We start from the raw sequence: 21,894 nt of genomic DNA, 5'->3' as shown, positions 1-21,894 counted from the left end.
GCAAAACAGCAAGCTGTTATAACAATGTGTACCTTTCTTTCTAATAATCATAGTTATGGTCTTTGAATGCTCCTTCACAGAGATGTCTATTAGGGAGAATTTGATGAAACATCCTTGAAAACTAACCATATTATATTGTAAGTTCTTTCCTTATCATTTTTTGCTAGTTTTCTCCAGCTAAAGGGTGACTGTAAATGATAATTATCTCGGTAACCTAAGTCACCTGGTTGGTTTTCCAAATTCCAGGAGACTGAAATTTGAAAAAAAAAAAATCACCAGTGCAGAAGAGATGATAAAATTTATCATTAATTTCGATAAAGAGAATAAGCAAATTTCATTAATGCTTCCAACATTAAAACGAAAAACATATACAAATATTATTTAACTACACATTTGACCAAAATATCAGTCAATTTCAAGACTAATAAATAAATATAGTTTTATTTATATGATTTTTGAGTTAAAAACAAAATGAACAGTAATATTTATTTTAAAACTTATCATCCACCATTCAAGTTGCAACAGTTTGAGATTCAACAAAATTCTAGTTCTTTTTAAAACTCACCATCCACAGTGACTAAGACAGAGATGTACATTTTATGCTCTTTATTGCATAAATGATATTTCATTAAGGGCATGCAAGGCCCCAACGATACTATGTTATGACCCAATGGGGAGCATATATTGGGTTAAATGTATATAGTATGACCCCAAAAGGGGGGTGGCAGGCATATATGGGGTTAAATGTACATGTAATGTGTAAATGTATATGTAATAGGGCATTTTACTGAGCATTGTAAAAGGACTATTTTCCCTGGTATGCATGATCTAATTGTTGATTTGGGGTAGCATCGGATGTGCTCTAGCCATGAAAATTGGTGGAGAGGCTAAAGCACATGAGATCTCCAAGGCCCAGAAATGGTTTGGGGAAATTCCACCCAGATAGAGAGATATTAAAATAATTGATATTTTTAATGGGTTCCTAAGTCTAAACTTAAGAAAATAAAAATATTAATGGGTAAACTGGGTGAGAAGGTTCTAAATGACATGGATCAAGCCATATCTAATCTTAGCTGTTGATTAGAGATTTAATCTCGGTCATTGAAGACTCAACAGAAAAAGTATAAGAGGAGGCTTGAGGGTCAGTTGGAGATACACCAAGTTGATCAATCAGTTCAATTTTCCGGAGTGGGGTTTGCGAGAGAAATCAAACCAGTGACCAGAGTTGCAACGAGGGGCACTGAGTGCATAGCAGAGAGGCAAAGATAGTATCGGGAGACCAACGCAGAGACAGAGAGGCAGACGCAGAACCAACAGGAGCCACACAGAGGGCAAGAGTGACTACGCAGAGGGCCAAAGGGCCTACGCAGGTGATGCAGAGGGCCAGAGAGCCAGCGCAGAGCATCTGTAGGCTAACGCAGAGGCCAGGAGGGCTGACGCAGAGCCTCAGAGAGGCGTTGGAGAGACTTTCGTGGAGCAGACTTGCTGAATATCTGCTTCCGAAGAGAGGTATTACTACCAGATTGATTTCTCTGTCGGGTGAGCCAATTTGGCACCCAGTTGTACTCAAGAAAAGCTGCTTAATAATAAAACCCTCATAACTGTTGCACCGGTTTTCCCAAGTCGGGTTTTCCCGGGGACAATTGTCCAAAAATAACGGTGTCCCTTGTGTGTTTGTCTATTTCTTTCATTTGATGATTTGTAGATGGTTGAGACTACATTTGTGTTTATTTCAGTATTTATATGGTTAAATAACTTGTTCAGTAATTAAACAAGTAGGTGAAATAAACCAAATAATGCAACAAAATTTCTAACAGGTTAGACTTAGACATTTCAACACTAATTGCTGGCTTTACAAGTTTCGTTGTGCAAAATTTGTTTCTGGTTAGGCACATCAGTGTGTTTCAGTTATTTTGTTAATTTGAGACTATTACCAGAGATGGTGTGTGTGTGTGCATTGACTCTAGCGCCCAAAATCTAACATCTTGTGCAGTTATATGGTTTGGCAATAGATCATTATCAAAATGTGTCTCTGCCAGTGCACAGTCTAAGCATTTTCCTAGGGGGAATGCAAATCAAAGCTTGAATGCAAGACCATCAGCACACTCTCAAGCCCTCACTTGGTGAGTCCAATGGTGGAGGTGTTGCAACCCATAATTCCAAGGTGTGGCGGTTCAACCTCTTGAAACATTTCTCAGGGCATGGAGGTGCACAAGTCAGCCTATCTAGAACCCAAATGCACTATAAATAGGGTGAGAAGGAGCATTTCTAGCTACTCGCTCAAGCAAATTCGAGTCTATCTAAGCAAGTGAAGGAGCAATTCTGAGGTTCATACCTCATGAATCGAGTGAAGTGCATCCAAGTTGGAAAGCTTTTCTATGAAGTGTTTTTGGCACATTATTATAAGGGTTTCTAGCACTCTTTAGGAAGGTTTTTGGTCTTGGTTAGAAGGCGAGTTGCAAAGTTGTTCTAGAGGTCGAGTTTCAACCTTGTTAAAGTCAAGTTTTAGCCCTGTTGGAAGGCCGAACTTTAGTCCTGTTGAGGCCCGAGTTTAAGGTCTATTATGGGGGCCGAATTCTAGTGTTTAAAGGCAAACTTCAACCCTAGTTTGAAGGTCAAGTCCTAGAGTTTTGAGGGTAGGCCAAGTTCTAGTCCATTTAAGGTTGAGTCTAGGTTTGGTTTGAAGGTTGATTTATGGTGTTTTGAAGGTCGCGCTCAAGTCTGATTTGTGGGTGACATTGCGGTCTTATTATAGACCAAGTTCTAGGTTGATTTTTGAGGTGTCTGAGCTTCGTTGGAGAACAATTGCATGGAACTTTGGAGAACGAGTCTGGTTGGCTAATGCAATGTTAGGCAAGTTGTTAGCTAAAGTAGTTGTGATGTTGAGGTGATGATAGGACCAAGTCCTACTGTGGACAAAGGTGCGGTAAGAACAGGGCTATTGTGGACAATTTTTGTGGTAGGCCTGGGGGCTGCATAAGGTAAGTGTTTAGTGCAACGGTTGATAAGCCGCAGGGAGCAGACCTTAAAGGTTGTATAGGCCTGTTTGATTCCAAGTGTGTTGAAAAGCCCTATATAGCATAAAGAAATCTACAATGCTAGGTACAAGCTGCCAGGTGGGCAGACCTTCTCTTTAAACATATAATAATCCTATGCAGTGATAGTTGAACAGTGAACAGCAAGAGTTGATGAAGTTGAAGGGCCAAATGGGAAAAGCTTTACTTGATAAAATGCAGAGAATTGACATGGATGAGATCAAGTGTAAAGAGCCAAATCAAGAAGCCTAGTTGAAGAGTAGAAAGTTAAGGTGTACAGATCAAGTGGTTGTGATCAAGCTTGAAGGCATAATTTTTGTGTTAGGCCTGTGGGCTGCATAGGGTAAGTGTTTAGTGAAAAGGTTGATAGGTCGCAAGAAGCAAAACCTTAAAGGTAGTATAGGCCTATTTGGTTCCAAGTGTGTTGAAAAGCCCTATATAACATAAAGAAATCTACAACGCTAAGTACAAGCTGCCAGGTGGGCAGACCTTTTCTTTGAACATATAATAATCCTACACAGTGATAGCTGAATAGTGAACAGCGAGAGTTGATGAAGTTGAAGGGCCAAATGGGAAAAGCTTTTCTTGATCAAATGCAGAGAATTGACATGGATGAGATCAAGTGTAAAGAGCCTAATCAAGAAGCCTAGTTGAAGAGTAGAAAGTTAAGGTGTACAGGTCAAGTGGTTGTGATCAAGCTTGAAGGCACAAACGTGAGGGTTGCAAAGTTACATGACAACTCAATAAAGAATTTGTTAAGGATCAAAAGTTACTAATGACAGTTCTAAGGAACAACTTGAAGAGTCAAGACGTTAGTTGGTGCCCACAATTTGCTAAGTTGGTGCTTAGTTGAGGGGTTGGTGTCTCCTGTAGGTTGGTACCTACATTTGCTGAGTTGGTGCTTAGTTGGGGGAATGAAATCTCCTGTAGATTGGTACCTACGAAAGTTGTAAGTTGGAGCTTACTTTGTAAGAAAGTTTACAAAATGTTTACAAAGAAAAATTGTATGAGTGTTTCTTATTTATAGATTTGTGTTTCATGATTTGTGTGCATCAAATGTTTTAAAAGATAAAAATAGTTAAAAAATAATGAAACACTGATGCACCCCCCTCTCTGTATTTCCAACAATACCAACTTGTTGTACAGTGCTCTCCCTCCCATTTGATGCACTCTAATCTCTCTCTTCCTATCATTGTTGCTATCTAAAAAAAATTGTCTAAACTCTCTATCTTGATTTGCTTTTTATACATTTAGTTGAAACACTAATCTCTCAATGAGATGTATAGCTATGATTAATCCTAATCTAATTCATTAACGCATGAAATATATTATATTAGACTCAATAGCAAAAAATAAAGCTCTTCACTTTTTCGTTGAATGGATTACAAAATAACTAAAGCTACTTCCAACATATTCACAATGAACTTGCGCAAAAATCCCTAGCCAAGGTATATTTCTCAACACACCCTCTTAGCAAGGAAGGAATTCTACACAAATCCAAGTTTTCCTCTAAATGCTTCAACCTTCCCTTTTGCTAAGGGCTTGATCAAAATATTAGCTACCTCCTATTCTATGGGAATATACAAGAACTTCACAACTCCCTTCTAAAATTTGAATCCTACCTCGTATGAAGTGATATATGATCTCTCTTTGCCTGGACCTATCAAAAATACTAGATTCTCAAAGTTTGATGCGACTCTAAGTATCACAGTAAATGACCATGGGATCCAACTCCTAATCAACAATCCTACAAGTAACTTGTAAATCCAAATGGCCTTATAACTACCATGTATTCTACCTCTACTAAGCTAAGTGCCACATAAGTTTGCTTCTTGCTAAACCATGATATCGGCATTGAACACAAGCTAAAGCAACTCCTTGAGGTGCTCTTCATGTAAACCCCTACAACTTCACTTCACCATCTCCAAGATATCTTGGACCATGATCCATTATGCCCCTCAAGTAGCTGAGAACATGGATTGTCGCTACACCATGCTCATACCTCAACTCCACCATGAATTTACTCGAGGTGTTCACTGTGAAACAGATATCTTATCTAATGTTGACCAAATACATCAAGGAACCTCTTGAATGCCTATACAACATGGAGTCTACCAACTTTGAATCTAAAGTTGTCACCTTCTTCAAATTAGTAATCATAGTTGTATTCATAGGTTTGCAGTGCTCCATCCAAAACCTCTTCAAGCTCTCAACTGCATTCTTACCTTGCCCAAGGAATATCTCCCCTAGTCGTTGCCAAACCTACAACCCCAAAAAGTAATGCAGCATGCCAATGTCCTTCAGCATCTCTATGCCTACAAGAAATAGGTCATCTACATCCAACACCAAAATGAGTAGATCAATCCCAACAGATATATAACATAGTTAGCACTTGCTTCACTTTTGGTGAAGCCCATACTTCGTAAATAACCATCTATCCTAGAATGCCATGATGTCAATGCATTCTTGAGTCCATACAAGGCTTGCCTTAACCTATAAACATGGGACTTGCCTCAAATCCCTAAGGCTACTCTATGTACAATTCTTTCTCGATAACCCTATTAAGGAAAGTTGTCTTCAAATCCATTTGGTGTATCCTCCATCTCATAAATGAAACTAAAGACATAACTACTCTAATGAAAGTGTACCTGGCAACTGGAGCAAATGCCTCCTTATAGTCCACTCCATCTTTCTAAGAAAACCCTCTCACCATGAACCTTGCTTTGAGTTTGAACTTTTGAATGATACCATTCATGCTTCATCATGTGGACCCACTTCTAACTCACTACTAACTTCCCCTCCAATCTTGGCACTATGTTCGAAACATCATTCTTCATGACGAAGGTGTACTCCACCATGGCATCCCACCATACATGTTGGTATGTTGCCTCCCAAAAGTTGGAAGGCATGAAATCTAGGATGTTTCTCATCAATGCCATGTAGTTTGGAAACTTCTTCAAAACTTTCCTCTCTCTAAATGTGTTCCTAGGAGTCTCAACATACTCGTAAGCATCCCTCAATTTCTAAGTGAACCATCAAGGTCTCCTAACAAAACTAGAACGGGCTCATGAGCTTTCTTTGACGCAAAGTCTTCCACAATTTTACATCCTTGCTCATTATTGTCTTCCCATCTATGGAATATAGACCCTATAAGCCTTTGAAGTCTCACTATAACTTACAAATAAACCCTTCCCTATCCAATTTTCAACAAAAGACTTGAAATCCTCACGGGAGGCAAGAGCAAGAGGGGTTCTTTTTCACCCCGACAATAAAATTGAGTCTCAATATACTTAGGGATTGGGCATAGCGACCAATATCCAAGCCAAATACCTAGCACTATGGAAGGGCCTGGAAATTGCATTCGCTAAGAATGTTCTCGAACTATCGGTATTGAAAGACTCAATGATAGTTATTCACCAATTGTCAAAGACCAAGAAAATGCTAAAAGCCCAAATCATCCTCCTATTCTTCAAAGGATCACTCTAATTGCTAGTCAATTTGAGCAATTAGGGTTCTTCCACATATACAAGCAATTAAACTTAGTGGCAAATTCAATGGAAAAAAGGGGCAACAACCAAACAAGGTAGAATTAAATTGGATCAAAGCTTAATTCAACATTCTCTTATTCCATAATTATGGTTGGAAATCTTAGTTATCATAGTTTTAATTTCAAAGTCGTCATCATTAGAACTCTAGTACGTAATCGAGTGAGGGATCCAACACATATCCCACTCTCTACTTGGATCTCAGCTCGCATTTCAGAAAATGATGGCATCGAGGTACAACGTACATTTAATCCTCAGCCACAAAGATTTAAGGAACCTCCCATGTGTCTTAATCATTTTAACAAGTGGCATACCTATGAATCCCAGTGTTATGCGAACTGTGAATTTAATTCAATTGGGATGGAAGTTGATGCGAACTCTCGCTCTAGAGGAACATTCATTTTGCAGTGGGATGGAATCAATTTCATCCCTCTGTATCCCTCAATTGTCTCTTCTCTAGTTTCATCTGGATTTTGGTCAAGGTATGGATTCTCTGTTCCATTTGGGCTCATGTCAAAGGTAATGCCTTGGTTATTTAAAGGGCCTAGAAATTGCACTCATAAGAATGTTCTCGAACCATCGATATTCAAAGACTCAATAATCGTTATTCACCAATTGTCAAGACCAAGAAAATGCTAAAAGCCCAAATCATCCTCCTATTCTTCAAAGGATCACTCTAATTGCTAGTCAATTTGAGCAATTAGAGTTCTTCCACATGTACAAGCAATTAAACTTAGTGGCAAGTTCAATGGGAAAAAAGGGGCAACGATGGAACAAGGTAGAATTGAATTGGATCAAAGCTTAATTCAATATGCTCCCATTCAATAATTATGGTTGGAAATCTTAGTTATCATAGTTTTAATTGCAAATTCATCATCATTAGAACTTTAGTACTTAATCGAGTGAGGGATCCAGCTCATATCCCACAATCTACTTGGATCTCAGCTCGCATTTTAGAAAATGTTGGCATCGAGGTGCAGCGTACATTTAATTCTCGACCACAGAGACTTGAGGCACTTGTGTCTTAATTATTTTAACAGGTGGCATTCCCAAACTGTGAATCCCAATGTTATGCGGCATGTGAATTTAATTCGATTGGGATGGGAGTTGATGCGAACTTCCTCGCTCTAGAGAAACATTCATTTTGCAGTGAGATGGAGTCAATTTCATCCCTTTGTATCCCTCAATTGTCTCTTCTCTAGTTTCATCTGGATTTTGGTCGAGGTATGGATTCTCTGTTCCATTTGGGCTCATGGCAAAGGTCATGCCTTGGTTATTTAAAGGGTCATTAGATCCCTCAGATTCAATGTGTGTTGTTGCTCTATGTGGGACCCGGTGCATGATGGAAGCTCACTTGTTTGTTGGCTCATCCCATGGAGTGGTTCTTCCCTACTATGGTAGACCCACCGCCAAATTTAGAGAATGTCAATGTCAGCTTGTTGTTAGAGGGGTTGGATTCAATTGAAGGCATGTTAGAGAGGTTGGATTCAATTGAAGGCATGTTGGCGACAATGCAACAGCAAAAGGAAATGGCACAGCGGCAAAAGGCAATCATTTCAACTTTATATGGAAGCCAAGCAAGAATGTCAACAGAGCTATTTGGAGCAACTCATGGACGGTGTGCATGCAAAACTTACAACTCTAAGCATCAAAGGTGACTGCTATGGAGGAAATGAAGAATGGTGTTGATCAGAATGGCGCGGAGGCAGTCAAGACCAACGCTGCCCCTAAAAGGAATAAAACTCGTCACCGGCGAAGGCCTGGAACCTCGGGATAAGATTGGAGCAAACTGGGTGGCCTTAGTGTCTGAAACTAATAGTCTCTCTATCTATAGCTTTGTAAATTTTGGTGAATTATGTTGTTGTGTAAGTACATTCTGATATTAGGGTTTTTTCTGCAAAATATTTAGTAGATATGTATTTAGAATAGGAAGGAAAAGATGTCACATACAATAATATCCATTTTGTGGACTAGTGAAAGTGTTGTATGTCAAAATTCTGAGGAATGTTGTAAGGGTTCTGGCCCAAATTCCAATTTTTATTAATATATAAAGTTATAAACCCTTATCCGTTCCTTAAAAATAAAAACTTGAAATCTTGAAACCTACTAAAAACCTCGTCAATGGTCTTTAAAAACTAAATCCAAGCCTTTTGAGAGAAGTCATCAATAAAGGAAACATGATACATGCTTCCTAAAATTTATGATACTAACATTAGCGCACAAACATCCAAATGCACTAGGTCTCGGATCTCCTCAAACCTATGCTCACTACTTATGAATGTAACCTTGGCATGGTTGCCAAGTATGAACCCTCTACATACTCCCTGACACTCTATGTTGAACTCTACTAGACTTGTGACTATATTCCTCAGAATAGGGAATGCCTTATGATGCAAGTGCCCCATCCTCTTGTGCAATGACTCGTACAAGTTGTCACTTATGAACTAAGACTTGAATAGGTTCACCCTACAATCCATAAAGATCACATTGTCTAACCCATATTACCTAGCTTGTGTTTGAGATAGATTCCTTCAACCTAACAAGGACTAGTTAGCTCTTGAACTCCACAACATAGCACTTATCCTACATAACAGAAACTAAAAGCAATTTCTTATCAAGACAATGAACAAACAAAACATCAAGGAAATGATACCAACTCTTACTACCAAGTACCTAACTAGAGCTATAAGGAAATGGTACCAACTCTCACTACCAGGTACTTGGCATCATCACCAAGATCAACCTAAACCCCTAAGGCCTACTTTATTGGACTAGAAATAAATTGTTGAGCTAATGTCATGTGACAAGATGCCCCGCTATCCACATAACATGCATTTGTCAAAAATATGTTGGCAAAAGGGCAAGATATTATCTAGATCATTTTAGGGAGTAGGAGCATCAAGATTGTCATTTTCCACAAAGCCTCAACAGGGGAGCATTCCAGCAACAACAATTTTATACATACATACATACATATATATATATAGAGAGAGAGAGAGAGTTAAATGTATATATATATATATATATATAGAGAGAGAGAGAGAGAGAGAGTTAATTGGATATATATATATATAGAGAGAGAGAGAGAGTTAATTCAATATATATATATATATAGAGAGAGAGAGAGAGAGTTAAATGGATTTATCGCAATTTATTAGGAGGAATGATTGTTATCCTCCCCACCAAAGTTTGATTCCCACAAGTGAAATATTGAGCCCATATCAAGTATATTGTTGTAATGGCTTCGAGCCTTGTTGGTGTACGACCTTGAGCCTTGATGAATGTCTTAACTTTAACCACAAGTTGCATTTATATTAAAAAGAACATGCAAAACGCCAAATTAGTAGTAGAATATATGTAAACATGCATATTTGTACATTAATTAAGGTAGAAATGGCATTCATATTACATAAATGATTAATCATTCAAGCATCAACCATCTAAAATCTAGATTCTAGCAACTACAACCAAATATAAGGTCGAAAGTAGACCACTAACTTTTGGAATGAAATAGGTTATCCACCAATTGTCAAAAATAACATAACCAAACAATTATTTTTACAAAATAGGCCATCTACAAATCGAAGAATGAAGGTTGAAAGGTCCAAAGCAATAATTGAGCTAGTTTTATATACTACGTATATATAATTTGGGTCATATAGAGTAGTGAAAAAGAAGAAACAATTATTCTAATATCTATGATTCTATATACTATTCCTTCCTCTTTGCACAACCATGAATGTTGCATGGGCCTACACATAGTGGTAGGGGAGTCAAAGCGAGATGAAACTATGTAGAAGAAGTTGCATGGGCCTACACATAGTGGTAGGGGAGTCAAAGCGAGATGAAACTATGTAGAAGAAGTTATAAGAGAAACTGAAGATGAAGCCCCTAATGTTGTAGCTAGTCTTGGATATGGGGATCATGGCAGTGGAATGGGGTGGCATCTTTATGTACCAACATTGGGGTACATAAAGGGCTTGGTGCTCTTGATTAAATGCCAATGGCATACCCTCATACGTGATAAAATCCAATGAAAATGTTGCAATCCTGTCAATCTTGAAACCTTGAAAACTATTAAGTCTATTGAATTTTGAATGGGATGTTAAACTCTACTTTCTCCCCATGAACCCTGATGAGATTGGAACTACTCTCAAACATCCTAAAACAATCCTCCAAAGTGCCCAAGGCAAGGAGCATCTCAAATTCCTCTACAGCACACTCCCAAAATTTAGGAAGCACACTCATTAGATGCTTTGCTCAGAGTGTGACTCCAAGGGGAACAAGCATTGGTGGGGCACTCCCTACAACATTGATCTAGAATCCCAAACATATACCCTCATATGTGATAGAATCCAATCACATACCCTAGGGGACCACACCTAATCACATACCCTCATATGTGATAGAATCCAATATATTGCAATACCATCAACCTTGAAATCCTAAAAACTATTAAATCCACTAAATTTTAAATGGGATGTGAAACTCTACTTTCTCCCTATGAAATTTGATGAGGTTGAAACCACTCTCAAACATCCTAAAATAATCCTCTGAAGTGCCTAGGGCAAGGAGCATCTCAAATTCCTCTTAAACACACTCCCAAAATTTTGGGAGCACACTCCCTAGATGATATGCTCATAGTGCAATTCCAAGGGGAACAAGCCCTGGGGGGGCACTCCCTAGATGCTCTACTCATAGTGCAATTATAGGTGGAACAAGCCCTTGGGGGGCACTCCCTACAACATTGATCTAGAGTCTAGAAATGGGTTCTTTACATTTGCCCTTATTTGTCTATCCAAAATTCAAATAAGGATAGGTTCTCATGACAACCCTTCTTGCTATCTTTTGACTCTATCCAAGTCTCCACTAGGATACAATCATCCCATAGCATTCCAAAGTTAGGAAGGTTCTCAAGAGCAACATGCCATTAATAAATGGTTCCCATGAAGCTACGAATCCATTCAATGCCATGTTCACTAGCTTGTATCTATCTCTTATCCCCAACTACTGCAAGCTAATCACAAATATGTGTGACCTTCATAACATGGCTAGTAACTAAATATGATTTGGTCATCTCCATGGCTCTAAGTTTGTTCCACAAAATTATCTTCCTCTTTATGTTCTCACTCTAGTAGAGGCTAACCAAGACATCAAACATTTCCTTCGTTGTCTTCTTCTCAGTTAGGTGAGGATGTTCATTTTTGGTTACCATTAGATGTGCTCTAGCCTTGAAATTTGGAGGAGAGGCTAAGGCACATCAGATCTCCAAGGCCCAGAATTCGTTTTGAGAAATTCCACCCGGATGAGGAGTTATTAAAATAATTAATATTTTTAATGGGTTCCTAAGTCTAAACTTAGGAAAATAAAAATATTAATGGGTACTAATAAAGATAAGGGTGAGAAGCTTCGAAGAGACAAGGATCAAGTATGTTTTAATCTTAGTCATTGATTAGGGACTTAATCTCGGTCGTTGATTTGTCAACAAGAAAAGTATAAGAGGAAACTTGAGGATCATTTGAAGACACACCGACAAATACTCAATATCTCAAGGAAAACCGATTCTCAAGTAGAGGAGATCGATTTCAGAGGGAGAGTTGCAGGGTGGAGGAGTATCAGCAGCAAGCAGTGACAGAGGAGGAGGTGACACAGGGACAGTGGGAGACGGTGCAGAGAGAGACGCAGTCCAGAGGAGAGACGTAGAGTTGAAGGGACGTAGCGCCATGCTAGGCCACACAGAGTGACGCAGAAGTGGGAACAGGGTCTCCAAAGTGTCAGAAGGTCTGAAAGGGAAATTCTCAGGTGTTTTCTTTCAGTTTCTCTGTAGAATCATTCCTTGTAAAAGTAATTGTTGTTGAAAATTAATAAAGCCCTCATCTCCTGCATCGTTTTTCCCACATTGGGTTTCTCCGAGGACAATTGTCCAAAAATAACTGTGTTGATGTTATTGGTTCTTGTGCATGTATTTTTCTCTGAGTAATTGTGTGATAACTACAGTAGAATTTATTTTAATATTTACTAAAGGGATTTCGTAAATAACTTTTTGTGAATAATAAGTAGGTGAAATAAATCAGTTGTTGCAATAGTAGAATTTCCGTTTAGAAATTTTCACAGAGGAGTCAAGTGATCCTTAATTACATCCATAATCATCCACTTGACCTTCATTTCCTTCTTGTGAGTTGCCAACTACTGCAAAGTTGTAAGCGAACACACAACATACTTGACAATACCCTCGAGATCACTCTCTTCCAATAAGAGTGTAACCCTAAATTTCAAAGACAAAATTTTTGAGATTCCATTCAATCTATTCTCAAATTTGAAGTTAGTCGATGCCATCTCTTAGATCTAATGCACAAACTCACAAACTCCCGCATTTGAGAATTAGTCTTAAAAAAATATCAAGGTCATCTAACTACTAGTCCTTGTTTTCAATAGTTGATTTACTACTACAAACCCTTGAGAATCTCAATCAAAGAAATAGCTCTAATACCACGTAAGTTTACACAAACCTAGGTGATTGTTGTCCTGAGATTCTATTATTTTAATAACTCAAAAATCCATTTCTAAATATTGCAAAAACCACAAATAGCTAGAAATAACTAGCGGAAATGTAAATCAATTACAAGTACACAAAGAATTTCTTTAAATCAACTTATCCTTCAACTAATGAAAGCTTACAAGGCAAATTTTGTTGCTATTAAGGCCTAGGAGCTGTATAGCTAATAAATTCACCTCTAACTTAACCTATGACCTACTAAAGAAAGGAAAATAGAGAAAACAACAATTAATATACAACCTTCCTATACGTATATGTTGATTGTAAAGTAGTATACAGATCCATAAGTCCATATTGTATGGTCTTGTTCTGCAATAATGTTCCTCCCAATTACTACACTACGATCTCACTCTCTTCATGTAGTTGTCCCTATCCAACAAAAATTGTTTAAACTTGACTTGTCTTTATACTTTTAGCTAAAACCTTAATCTCTTGATGAAAAGTACTATTTAGATCAATTCTAGTTTAAGTCATTAATGCATGAAATATAGTTTATTAGTCTCACTAGCTAAATATAAGACTTTTCACTTTTTCCCAGATTGAATTACAAAATAGAGTAACTTTGTGAAATATCTCAAACTACTTCCAACATGATCACATTGAACCTATGCAAAATTCCTACCCACACTATATTTCTCAACACTAGTTGCATCTTTGCATGTAAAATCTTTGATGTTGTTTACTCTTTGTATTTAAATAACACGTTGATGATTGTCAACTATGCACCAAAACGATACAAGGGCCCCAATTGTGTGAAGTAAAGAACTTCCCTTGTTCAAAACAAGGAATCTTTGTTAATGAGATTAAAAACCATCTAAGGCACTCCATACCTTGACATCATAAATCCTAACTTGACTATAGAAAATAGAAAAAATAAGAAAAATTATTTCAACAATTAATGATCAATAAACAATCACAAATAGATTAAATTTCAAAAGCACATTTCTAGTGAAATCAGTGATTTCCAAAGCTTCAAATCTAGGTTGGAAGGTCAAAAAATGATCTCTCTAACAAGTTGTAAGATTACTGTGAAATCAATAAAAAATTGTTGTTGTTGTCAGTTTCCATCTACCATTCCAATGAAAAATGAGAAAAAACAACCAATGTCACAAGTGTTTGACCACCAAGAAAACAAGAATTTCAATTTAGAAGGCTTATCCAATGTCCTCCTAACTAAATCTAGTGAGAAAAACAATAAACAACCTTTGTTGTGGAAGTTTTCAACCACCAAGTGCATACCCTCCGCTCATCACTACATGACCAATATTCAAAATGACACTCTCTTTTAGTTTAGGGTTTTTTCAAGTTTATCTTATGTTAAGAGATTGGTGGGACCCACTAAGTTTGACCAAGTAAAATACCAAAAACATGATTTATAGGGTAAAGTGAGAAGAAGAATGAAGATTTGATCTTCATTCACTTTAATCATCTACTTACAAGTAATTAACTAACAGAAAAACCCAATTGGAGGGTTGGTTTGTACCAGTTAGTTACCAAGCCAATGGGTTTGGTACCTCACCGATACAAACTGACCCTAACTGACCCGATTAGATCTCACATGCGTGGGGGGAGTCTAGGATCTCCTATGGTAGTTTTTTAGGTGATTTTGGAAGAAACCAAGGCTTGTTTTCCTCCCAAAACAGCCCCCCTTGGATATAAAACCAACCCTCCCCTCCTAAACCATAAACCTAAAAAACCATAAATCAACACTAGCAATGTTGGCAATCAATGGTAATGTTAAATTCTTAAAGTAAAAGGGTGAAAATTTTACTTAAATTTTTAACATTACCATTAATTGTTTCAAAATGTTTGAGAGTGGTTCCAACCTCATTGGAGTTCCTATGGAGAAAGTAGAATTTTAGATCCCATTCAAAATCCAACAAACCTAATAGTTTTCAAGATTTCAAGATTTGGGGGATTGCAATGTTTCCATTCAATTCTAACATGTATGAGGGTATGGGATTGGCATTTAAACAAGGGCATGAAGCCTTTATGTACCTTGATGTTGGCAATAATGATTCCTAAACTCCTCTAATGTTGGTGGTATTAATTGTTGATCTCCTTTGTCGTGGCCTTAACAAAAATGAACCCTTCACTCAAAGCAAAATATTTGGTTAGGCACGCTAAGCTTTCTCTACCATATTATAACAATGAGGAGGTGAAACCTTCAATCAAGCCAAACCATTAGTTAGGCATGTTAACATTTTTCAATGTCTACCATATTATAAGGCTGAGGAATCCAAGTCTTAAAACTTTGAGCTAAATGATGTTTATGTAGCTCTTGTTGGTGATCCCATTTCTAGTAGTAGTGAATCAATGATGAGTTTAATGAGTGATCATCTTGATTAGTGGCTTGTAGTAGGCCAATGGCCCAATAACTTCTAGCATTGTTTTTGGCCTCTATAGGCCACCTATAACCTCATTGATCAAAGACTTAAAAATGAAAGTGATGCATAAAATTCAAGACGAATTCAATAAAGCTAAACAAAAACTTCACAAGTTACAAAAAAAAAAGATGAATTAAAAGATGACAAATGGTGTACAATGTAATCCCTTAATGAATCGCTCATTAAGGAGGTTAAGAAGTTGAAGTAAGAAAATAATAACAAAAGGAAGTTGGAGAATTATGAGTCACAAGAAGAAATGAAAAGGAAAGATTGAGCAAGCATAATCAAGAGCTTCTTCATGACATTAAGAAGGTGAAAACGCAATTACAAGAGTCTGAATCAAGGAACAAGGATGAAAATATTCCCATAAAAATTGAAGAAGATACTATTAAAAAAAAACTTGAAGAAAAAATTTGCAAGAAGGTTGAAGAATCCTAAATAATTAACGAGGTGAAATCATAAATGCAATTTCTAATTGATGAAGGATTTAAGAACTTGATAGATGGGGTCACCTTGCAGCTTCAAAAGGAGAAAGAAGCAAAATTCAAGGTCACCAAAAGATACTTGAAGAAGTTGAACTTCATTTGTAGTTCGTACAAGTCAAATATAATGATAAAATCTCCAAAGTTGGGGTAATCAAAGAACAAGCAAAAAGGATAGAGGATGCCATTGCCTCTGGAAATAAAATAAATGTTAAGTGTGTGAAGAATGAAGGAAATCCATCACATCTAAAACCATATCAACACCCTCACTTCCAAAGAATTTTTCAAGGAAGACAAGAAGATCGATGCCAGCATTATCAAGAAAGATGGAATGCGAATCAATATTCATAGAACAAAGAATCACAAAATCATAATTCAATAAGATAATGTCAAAGACCAGCAATTACCACTAATTGGAGAAGTTACAACAATAATACATGTAATCAAAGGAAAGTAAATTACACAACAAGCAACCATCAAAGATATCCCAATGTCTCTGGGAATAAGATAGATGTAATGGTTGTGAAGAATGAAGGAAAACCATCACATCTAAAACCATATCAACATCCTCATTTCCGAATGAGTTTTCAAGGAAGACAAGAAGATCGATCCCAACATTATCAAGAAAGAAGATGGAATACTCATCAATATTCATGGAATAAGGCATCACAAAACCACTATTCAATAAGATATTGTCAATGACCAACAACTACCACTAATTGGAGAAGTTACAACAACAATACATGGAATCAAACAAAAGAAAATTATGCAACAATCGACCATCAAAGTTTAAGAGCAAAAAGAATTGAGTATGGATTGATTGATCCTTTTTCGATGCACCAATATTGTTCAATGCTTCGAATCTCATATCCGCTTGTGTCCTCAACCTTATCCAATTGATGACACTTACAAAGGATTATTCATTCTATGAAAAGAATTTTCTGATTGCCTATGCTTTGAGGACAAAACATAATAACAAGGGAGAGTTGCAATATACCCAAGGTATATTACATTTATTATTATAACATGATAAATAAATATCATGTCAAAATAGTCACAAGGCAAATATCATGTAATAATAGTCATGAGACAATTATTATGTAGTCATTTATATGTAATAATGATAAGCCATGATCTTTGTCAAGGACATGGCTTATCACACATATCTGTATTTATATGAAAGTTCATTGTATCTCGATTCTCAAGAACATGTCAATGAATAATGAATAATACTATTTATCCCTTCGAAATTTATGGATTCGTCCATATTATGATGTGGATGCTCAGATGAAGTGACCAAAAGGTTCACTTCAGTTATCCTATTGCTACAAGATTATATAACGATTTGATGTAGCCCTTTCTTTATTATCTGAAGTGAAGCAGGAATCGGAATTGTCATGCAGTATCATACCTGTTCTAATATCCAAAGTATTCAGTCTTTTGGTCACCTATAATTGAAAGAAAGGAGAAAAACAAAGAAAAATCAAATGTTATGCCCTAAACAATGTTGATGCAGATAACTAAATATGCCAAATGGCCTGTTGCCATGGTCACCTTCATTACCTGAAGTATCCATTACATGTTAGTTGTTTAAACTTTACTGTTGGAGAGGGTGCTTCACATTTCCGGTAACAGATGACATGCATCTTTTTGAAACTATAGGCATTTCAGTTAAAGAAAAGAAATAACAATGCATTCACCTGCAATACTGCTCTGAACGTCACTGCTTCATCATCCTTTGGCCAGGATGGCACATGTGGACCAGCTGCATTTGAGGATCTTGCACAGCCTAGAGTAGGAGGCAAGTGCCTTACTGTATTGTTGTAATCAGGCTTGTCTTCTGTATCTGAATCACCAGATACACCATTCCAGTATGTAATATCATTCAGGTTAGGTTTCTCAATCACTTCCTCATCAAGATTTACTGAACCAGATTTCCAGGTAAAAGGAAAACTCCCACCACTCCACTCCTCCTTGATTTGTGGTTTCTGTTCAAAACTCCCACTGTTCCACTCCTCCTTGATTTGTGGATTGTGTTCAAAACTCCCACACATCCACTCCTCCCTGGCATGCAGCTTCTGTTCAAAACTTAGACCCATCCACTCCTCCTTGACCTGTGGTTTCTGCTCAACACTAAATTCTGAATGCTGGTAAGAATTCCCTGTATTCTGCTTCTTTTCTGTAAATTTTCCTCCCAATGCAGTTCCAGATGATTCCTGTAATTGTAACCCAACTAGTCTTCTTTCATCAGCATTGGTGCGCAGTTTTCGAGAACTCCAATCTGAATGGTTAGAGTATTTCTGTGGTATCTTCCATGAACCTGCAAACACACAATCAAGTGTATCAATCCATAAGAAAAACAAGACCCTGCTTGTATCTAGAACATGAGAAGCCACCTTGCCAACTGATATGCACTTTTACCTTTCTTTACAGAGTTTTTATTTGACAGTTTACCCCAGGAAGGAAGTTTTCTACGAGCATCAGCATTCACACTATCTGGTTTAGAAGTGTGTCCAAATTGGTTAAGGGTGATTTCCACTTCTTCATCACTACTGTCTGTCTGAGTGAGGTCTACCAGCTCCCTTGCAGCTGAAACCTGGAAACTCTGTCCTGAAATAGATTCATTGACATTGTTTGCACTTAATTTTGTATTTACCAAAGGAAGATCATCATCAATAAAACCAGACTTTTGATGATTCCTCTCAGCATCCAATGAATTCACAGTAAAAGTATGTGTGACAGTATTATTTCCCATGTTTGTTGGAGGCATCCAGTCTGATGCCAAAACCGAGCCATCTCTCTGTTGGGGCCTTTCAGAGTCGACAGGATACATAGTTCCCAACTCATCAAGGCCTGACACACTTTCCAACTCCTGAAAAATATCTGATGATGAACTTGGGGTAGTTCCACGTAGCTGTTCTGATTGTAAGCTCTCACACGAATTTGGATTAAGGTTCTCTGGTTGGAAGATATCTGGCATTTCAGATAGAAGAATCTCATCAGTCCCTTGGGCACCTGCAGATCACAATCTATCAAATGAGAATTATCAACTACATAATTATGAAAAGGAAGCATGTTTGATTACAAATGCCTCTAACATGGGCCTTTAATTTGTCATGTCTATAACTATCTCACTGATGATTATGACCAATAGCTGTCACAAACTCAAATGGCAGCAGACATACAAATCCTTCGTACCGTGCTCTTTGTGCGGATAGGGATCATAATTGATATGAAAGTTGGATGAGTCTAAACCCATTGAAGGTGTGCCAATGTTTAGCTGTTGTTCCTCGTTAATCTCTTCTTGCCGAGCTTTTTCTTGGCTCTGAAAACAGCAATCATACAGTTAAGACTAAAGCTTAAACAGCTCCAAATAGAGTAAAGATATCTTCAATACTTTCAAATGCCAGCAAAGAAAAGCACAACTATGTCATCTACAAAATGAAGTTGGAGTTTAAATATAACTGGAGAATTAACCTCAAGAATAGATTACATTCTTAGACAACAACTATAAGAGTTTATATCATAGTGACCACAGAGTCAAAATGAAAAGAAAAACTTGGCATTTTCTCAGATTCCTCTTTTCTGTTATTGCTCCCACTCTGTTTTAAAGTTGGCTGGGTTATGATAGTTTCTTTGGCCACAAACACCAAAAAGAAATGGATTCAAATTAAACTTAAATCAATGTTTAAACATGTCTAGAGCTGAGGTGTATTGATCCTCTCCATTCCTCCCACATGGTACTAGGTTGATTGGGCTTGTAGTTCTCTTGATTCTCGGGAACTACTACAGGCAGGATGCACGAAAACATTTCATTTTAGAATGTGAGGCCTTCAAAGACAGCAGGGATAGTTATGTAAATATTCTGACCACTAGCTCTTGGGATAACTTATTCAGTGAGGGGATTGTTGAGAAGCTGGGAGCGCTAATTGTGAAGCTAGCTAACAAGAAAAAGGCTGAATACAGAAATCAGATGGCAAGGCAGTCAGTCCCATAGGCTATCATTAGCCTCGTGGACATCAAAAATAATTTCTTTCTTTTTTTCTTTCCTATTCCACACCCTGGTGTGAGTTGATGCAACCTGTATCCTCTGAGAGAATTTTAGAGGCACACCCCTGTTACAGGGCCGTCCCCAAAGGTATCAACCCCATGAAAACTCTTAAGGGGGGGCAACCAGATGTTGAACGGGGCAATCAACGCAGCAATGTTCTCTCCCATCCTGGACAATTTTTTTATTATTTTCTTCCCTCTCTAATCGCTGGGAGTGGCTTTTTACAATACTAAAAAATGCATTCGGGTTGCTCTTTTCGGTATATAGTGTACAAACCCATGACAACAGTTATGGATGGTATCGACCCAGTTGTTCAGAACGGGGAAGAACATAATGCGTGAGTTGTTATGATTGGGCATCTAACCAACTGTTTTATATGCATATAAAAACCAGCTGTGACAACTGGCGCAACCCCCACTAACCCCCTACCCCTCCCACAATAACAGTTAAAATGGATTTGTGCACTGATACCCAAGATAGCGACCAAAAAAAAATTTGGTCGATTGCAAGACCATTAAACTACTTTTGCAATTGCACTACTAGGGCAAAATAACAGTCAATGCAAGAATAATTTTCTGAAACCAAGTTCCAAAGGAAAATCCTCAGAATTGTTGTTTCGCACAAAATTTAATTCCATCCTTACTTAAAGGGGGGCCTGACTTTTGGCAATTCAGGGTTTTCGCCCTTGTAAGAGCATTTTAAAAGTCACTACCAAAGCCAAAATCTCTGTATAACAAACACTATGTCTGCGATGCCATTCGATGTTCCCATACATCGCATAAAACCCTACGCACGTCATATTTTAATGAAAAGGAAACAGATAACGGCATGAACAAAACAAAACGAAATATTAGTTGTCAAGGGTCCAGGATTACGTGAACTTTTAACTTACAGGCGAAGCTGGGGGCTCTGCCAATATTTGAAAGAATTCAGAGACGTCCATATCTATGTCCATCATAGGTCCTGTATCACCCATCTCCCAGAGAAATTCCGAAGATATGCACAGACCACACCTGAATCAGTCCCCTCCCGCCAAAATTGGCCACACATCTCATTCAACTCGTTAGATCATCGGACCCTATATATATGAGCTGATGCCCAAAAATGGAATTTAAACATGCAATAGAGAATACTTGGAAGGGGCGGACTGCTCTCACAAACCCTCTATCCTTCTCCGGCTGGTCTTTAGAAAATAGAAAGAAGAAACAACGATAGAGGTGAATTTGCTATCCCCATCCTAATCACTTTTTGATTTTGTTTTGGCGTTTACTTTTTCCACCCCTCCTCCATACCTTTACGCTTTATTTGTTTAATGAACAGCCAAATCTGTCTGGAACCACACGGTTTTTATGTGCCTGGAAGACACCATGTTGACCAACGACGGAAACTGGGAGTTCCGTTCATAACGAAAGAAAACCATCACAATTTTTAAAAAATTTATTATCAAAAAACGTGTTTTCTTTTAAAAGCGTGTTATTTTTAAAAAATAAATAAATAAAACGATAATAATAATAATTAATTTTTAATAAGAGAATGTTTTGAAAATATGTGTGATATTTATTATGCCGATAGATGTGGTTTATTTCGAAATAAGATTTCCAAAATTTCCGTTCTTTTAAAAAATATATATGTCAATAGATGTGGTTCGGAATAGGGTTTCCAAAATTTCCGTTCTTTGAAAAATATATATTTATTATTCGATAGATGTGGTTCGGAATAGGGTTTCTAAAATTCCGTTCTTTAAAAATATATATATTTATTATGCAATAGATGTGGTTCGGAATAGGGTTTCTAAAATTTCCGTTCTTTAAAAATATATATATTTATTATGCCATAGA

General features: G+C 37.4%; 1 protein-coding gene across 4 annotated transcripts in view; it reads right to left on the bottom strand.

Moving 5' to 3' along the window:
• LOC149207892 (helicase-like transcription factor CHR28) overlaps positions 1–21,363 on the bottom strand; it is a 101,069-nt gene extending 79,706 nt beyond the window's left edge. Inside the window, exons 1-4 of one of the 4 annotated variants that reach the window (XM_089395884.1) lie at positions 20,949–21,363; positions 19,191–19,330; positions 18,427–19,020; positions 17,706–18,325 (exon numbers count right to left, since the gene is read on the bottom strand). In XM_089395884.1, coding sequence (XP_089252010.1) covers positions 17,706–18,325; positions 18,427–19,020; positions 19,191–19,230 — 1,254 coding nt within the window. In that variant the 5' untranslated portion in view covers positions 19,231–19,330; positions 20,949–21,363. The remainder of the gene's footprint in view (positions 1–17,705; positions 18,326–18,426; positions 19,021–19,190; positions 19,331–20,948) is intronic. The other 3 variants (XM_089395885.1, XM_089395883.1, XM_089395882.1) reach the window with 3 other exon arrangements.
• Between the last annotated feature and the right edge of the window lie 531 nt (positions 21,364–21,894).

Source organism: Pinus tabuliformis, chromosome 1_2, assembly GCF_031772625.1.
Source record: "Pinus tabuliformis cultivar Carrire ecotype Pingquan chromosome 1_2, CPIR1, whole genome shotgun sequence".
NCBI lineage: Eukaryota > Viridiplantae > Streptophyta > Pinopsida > Pinales > Pinaceae > Pinus > Pinus tabuliformis.
This window is presented reverse-complemented; position numbering and strand designations above follow the sequence as displayed.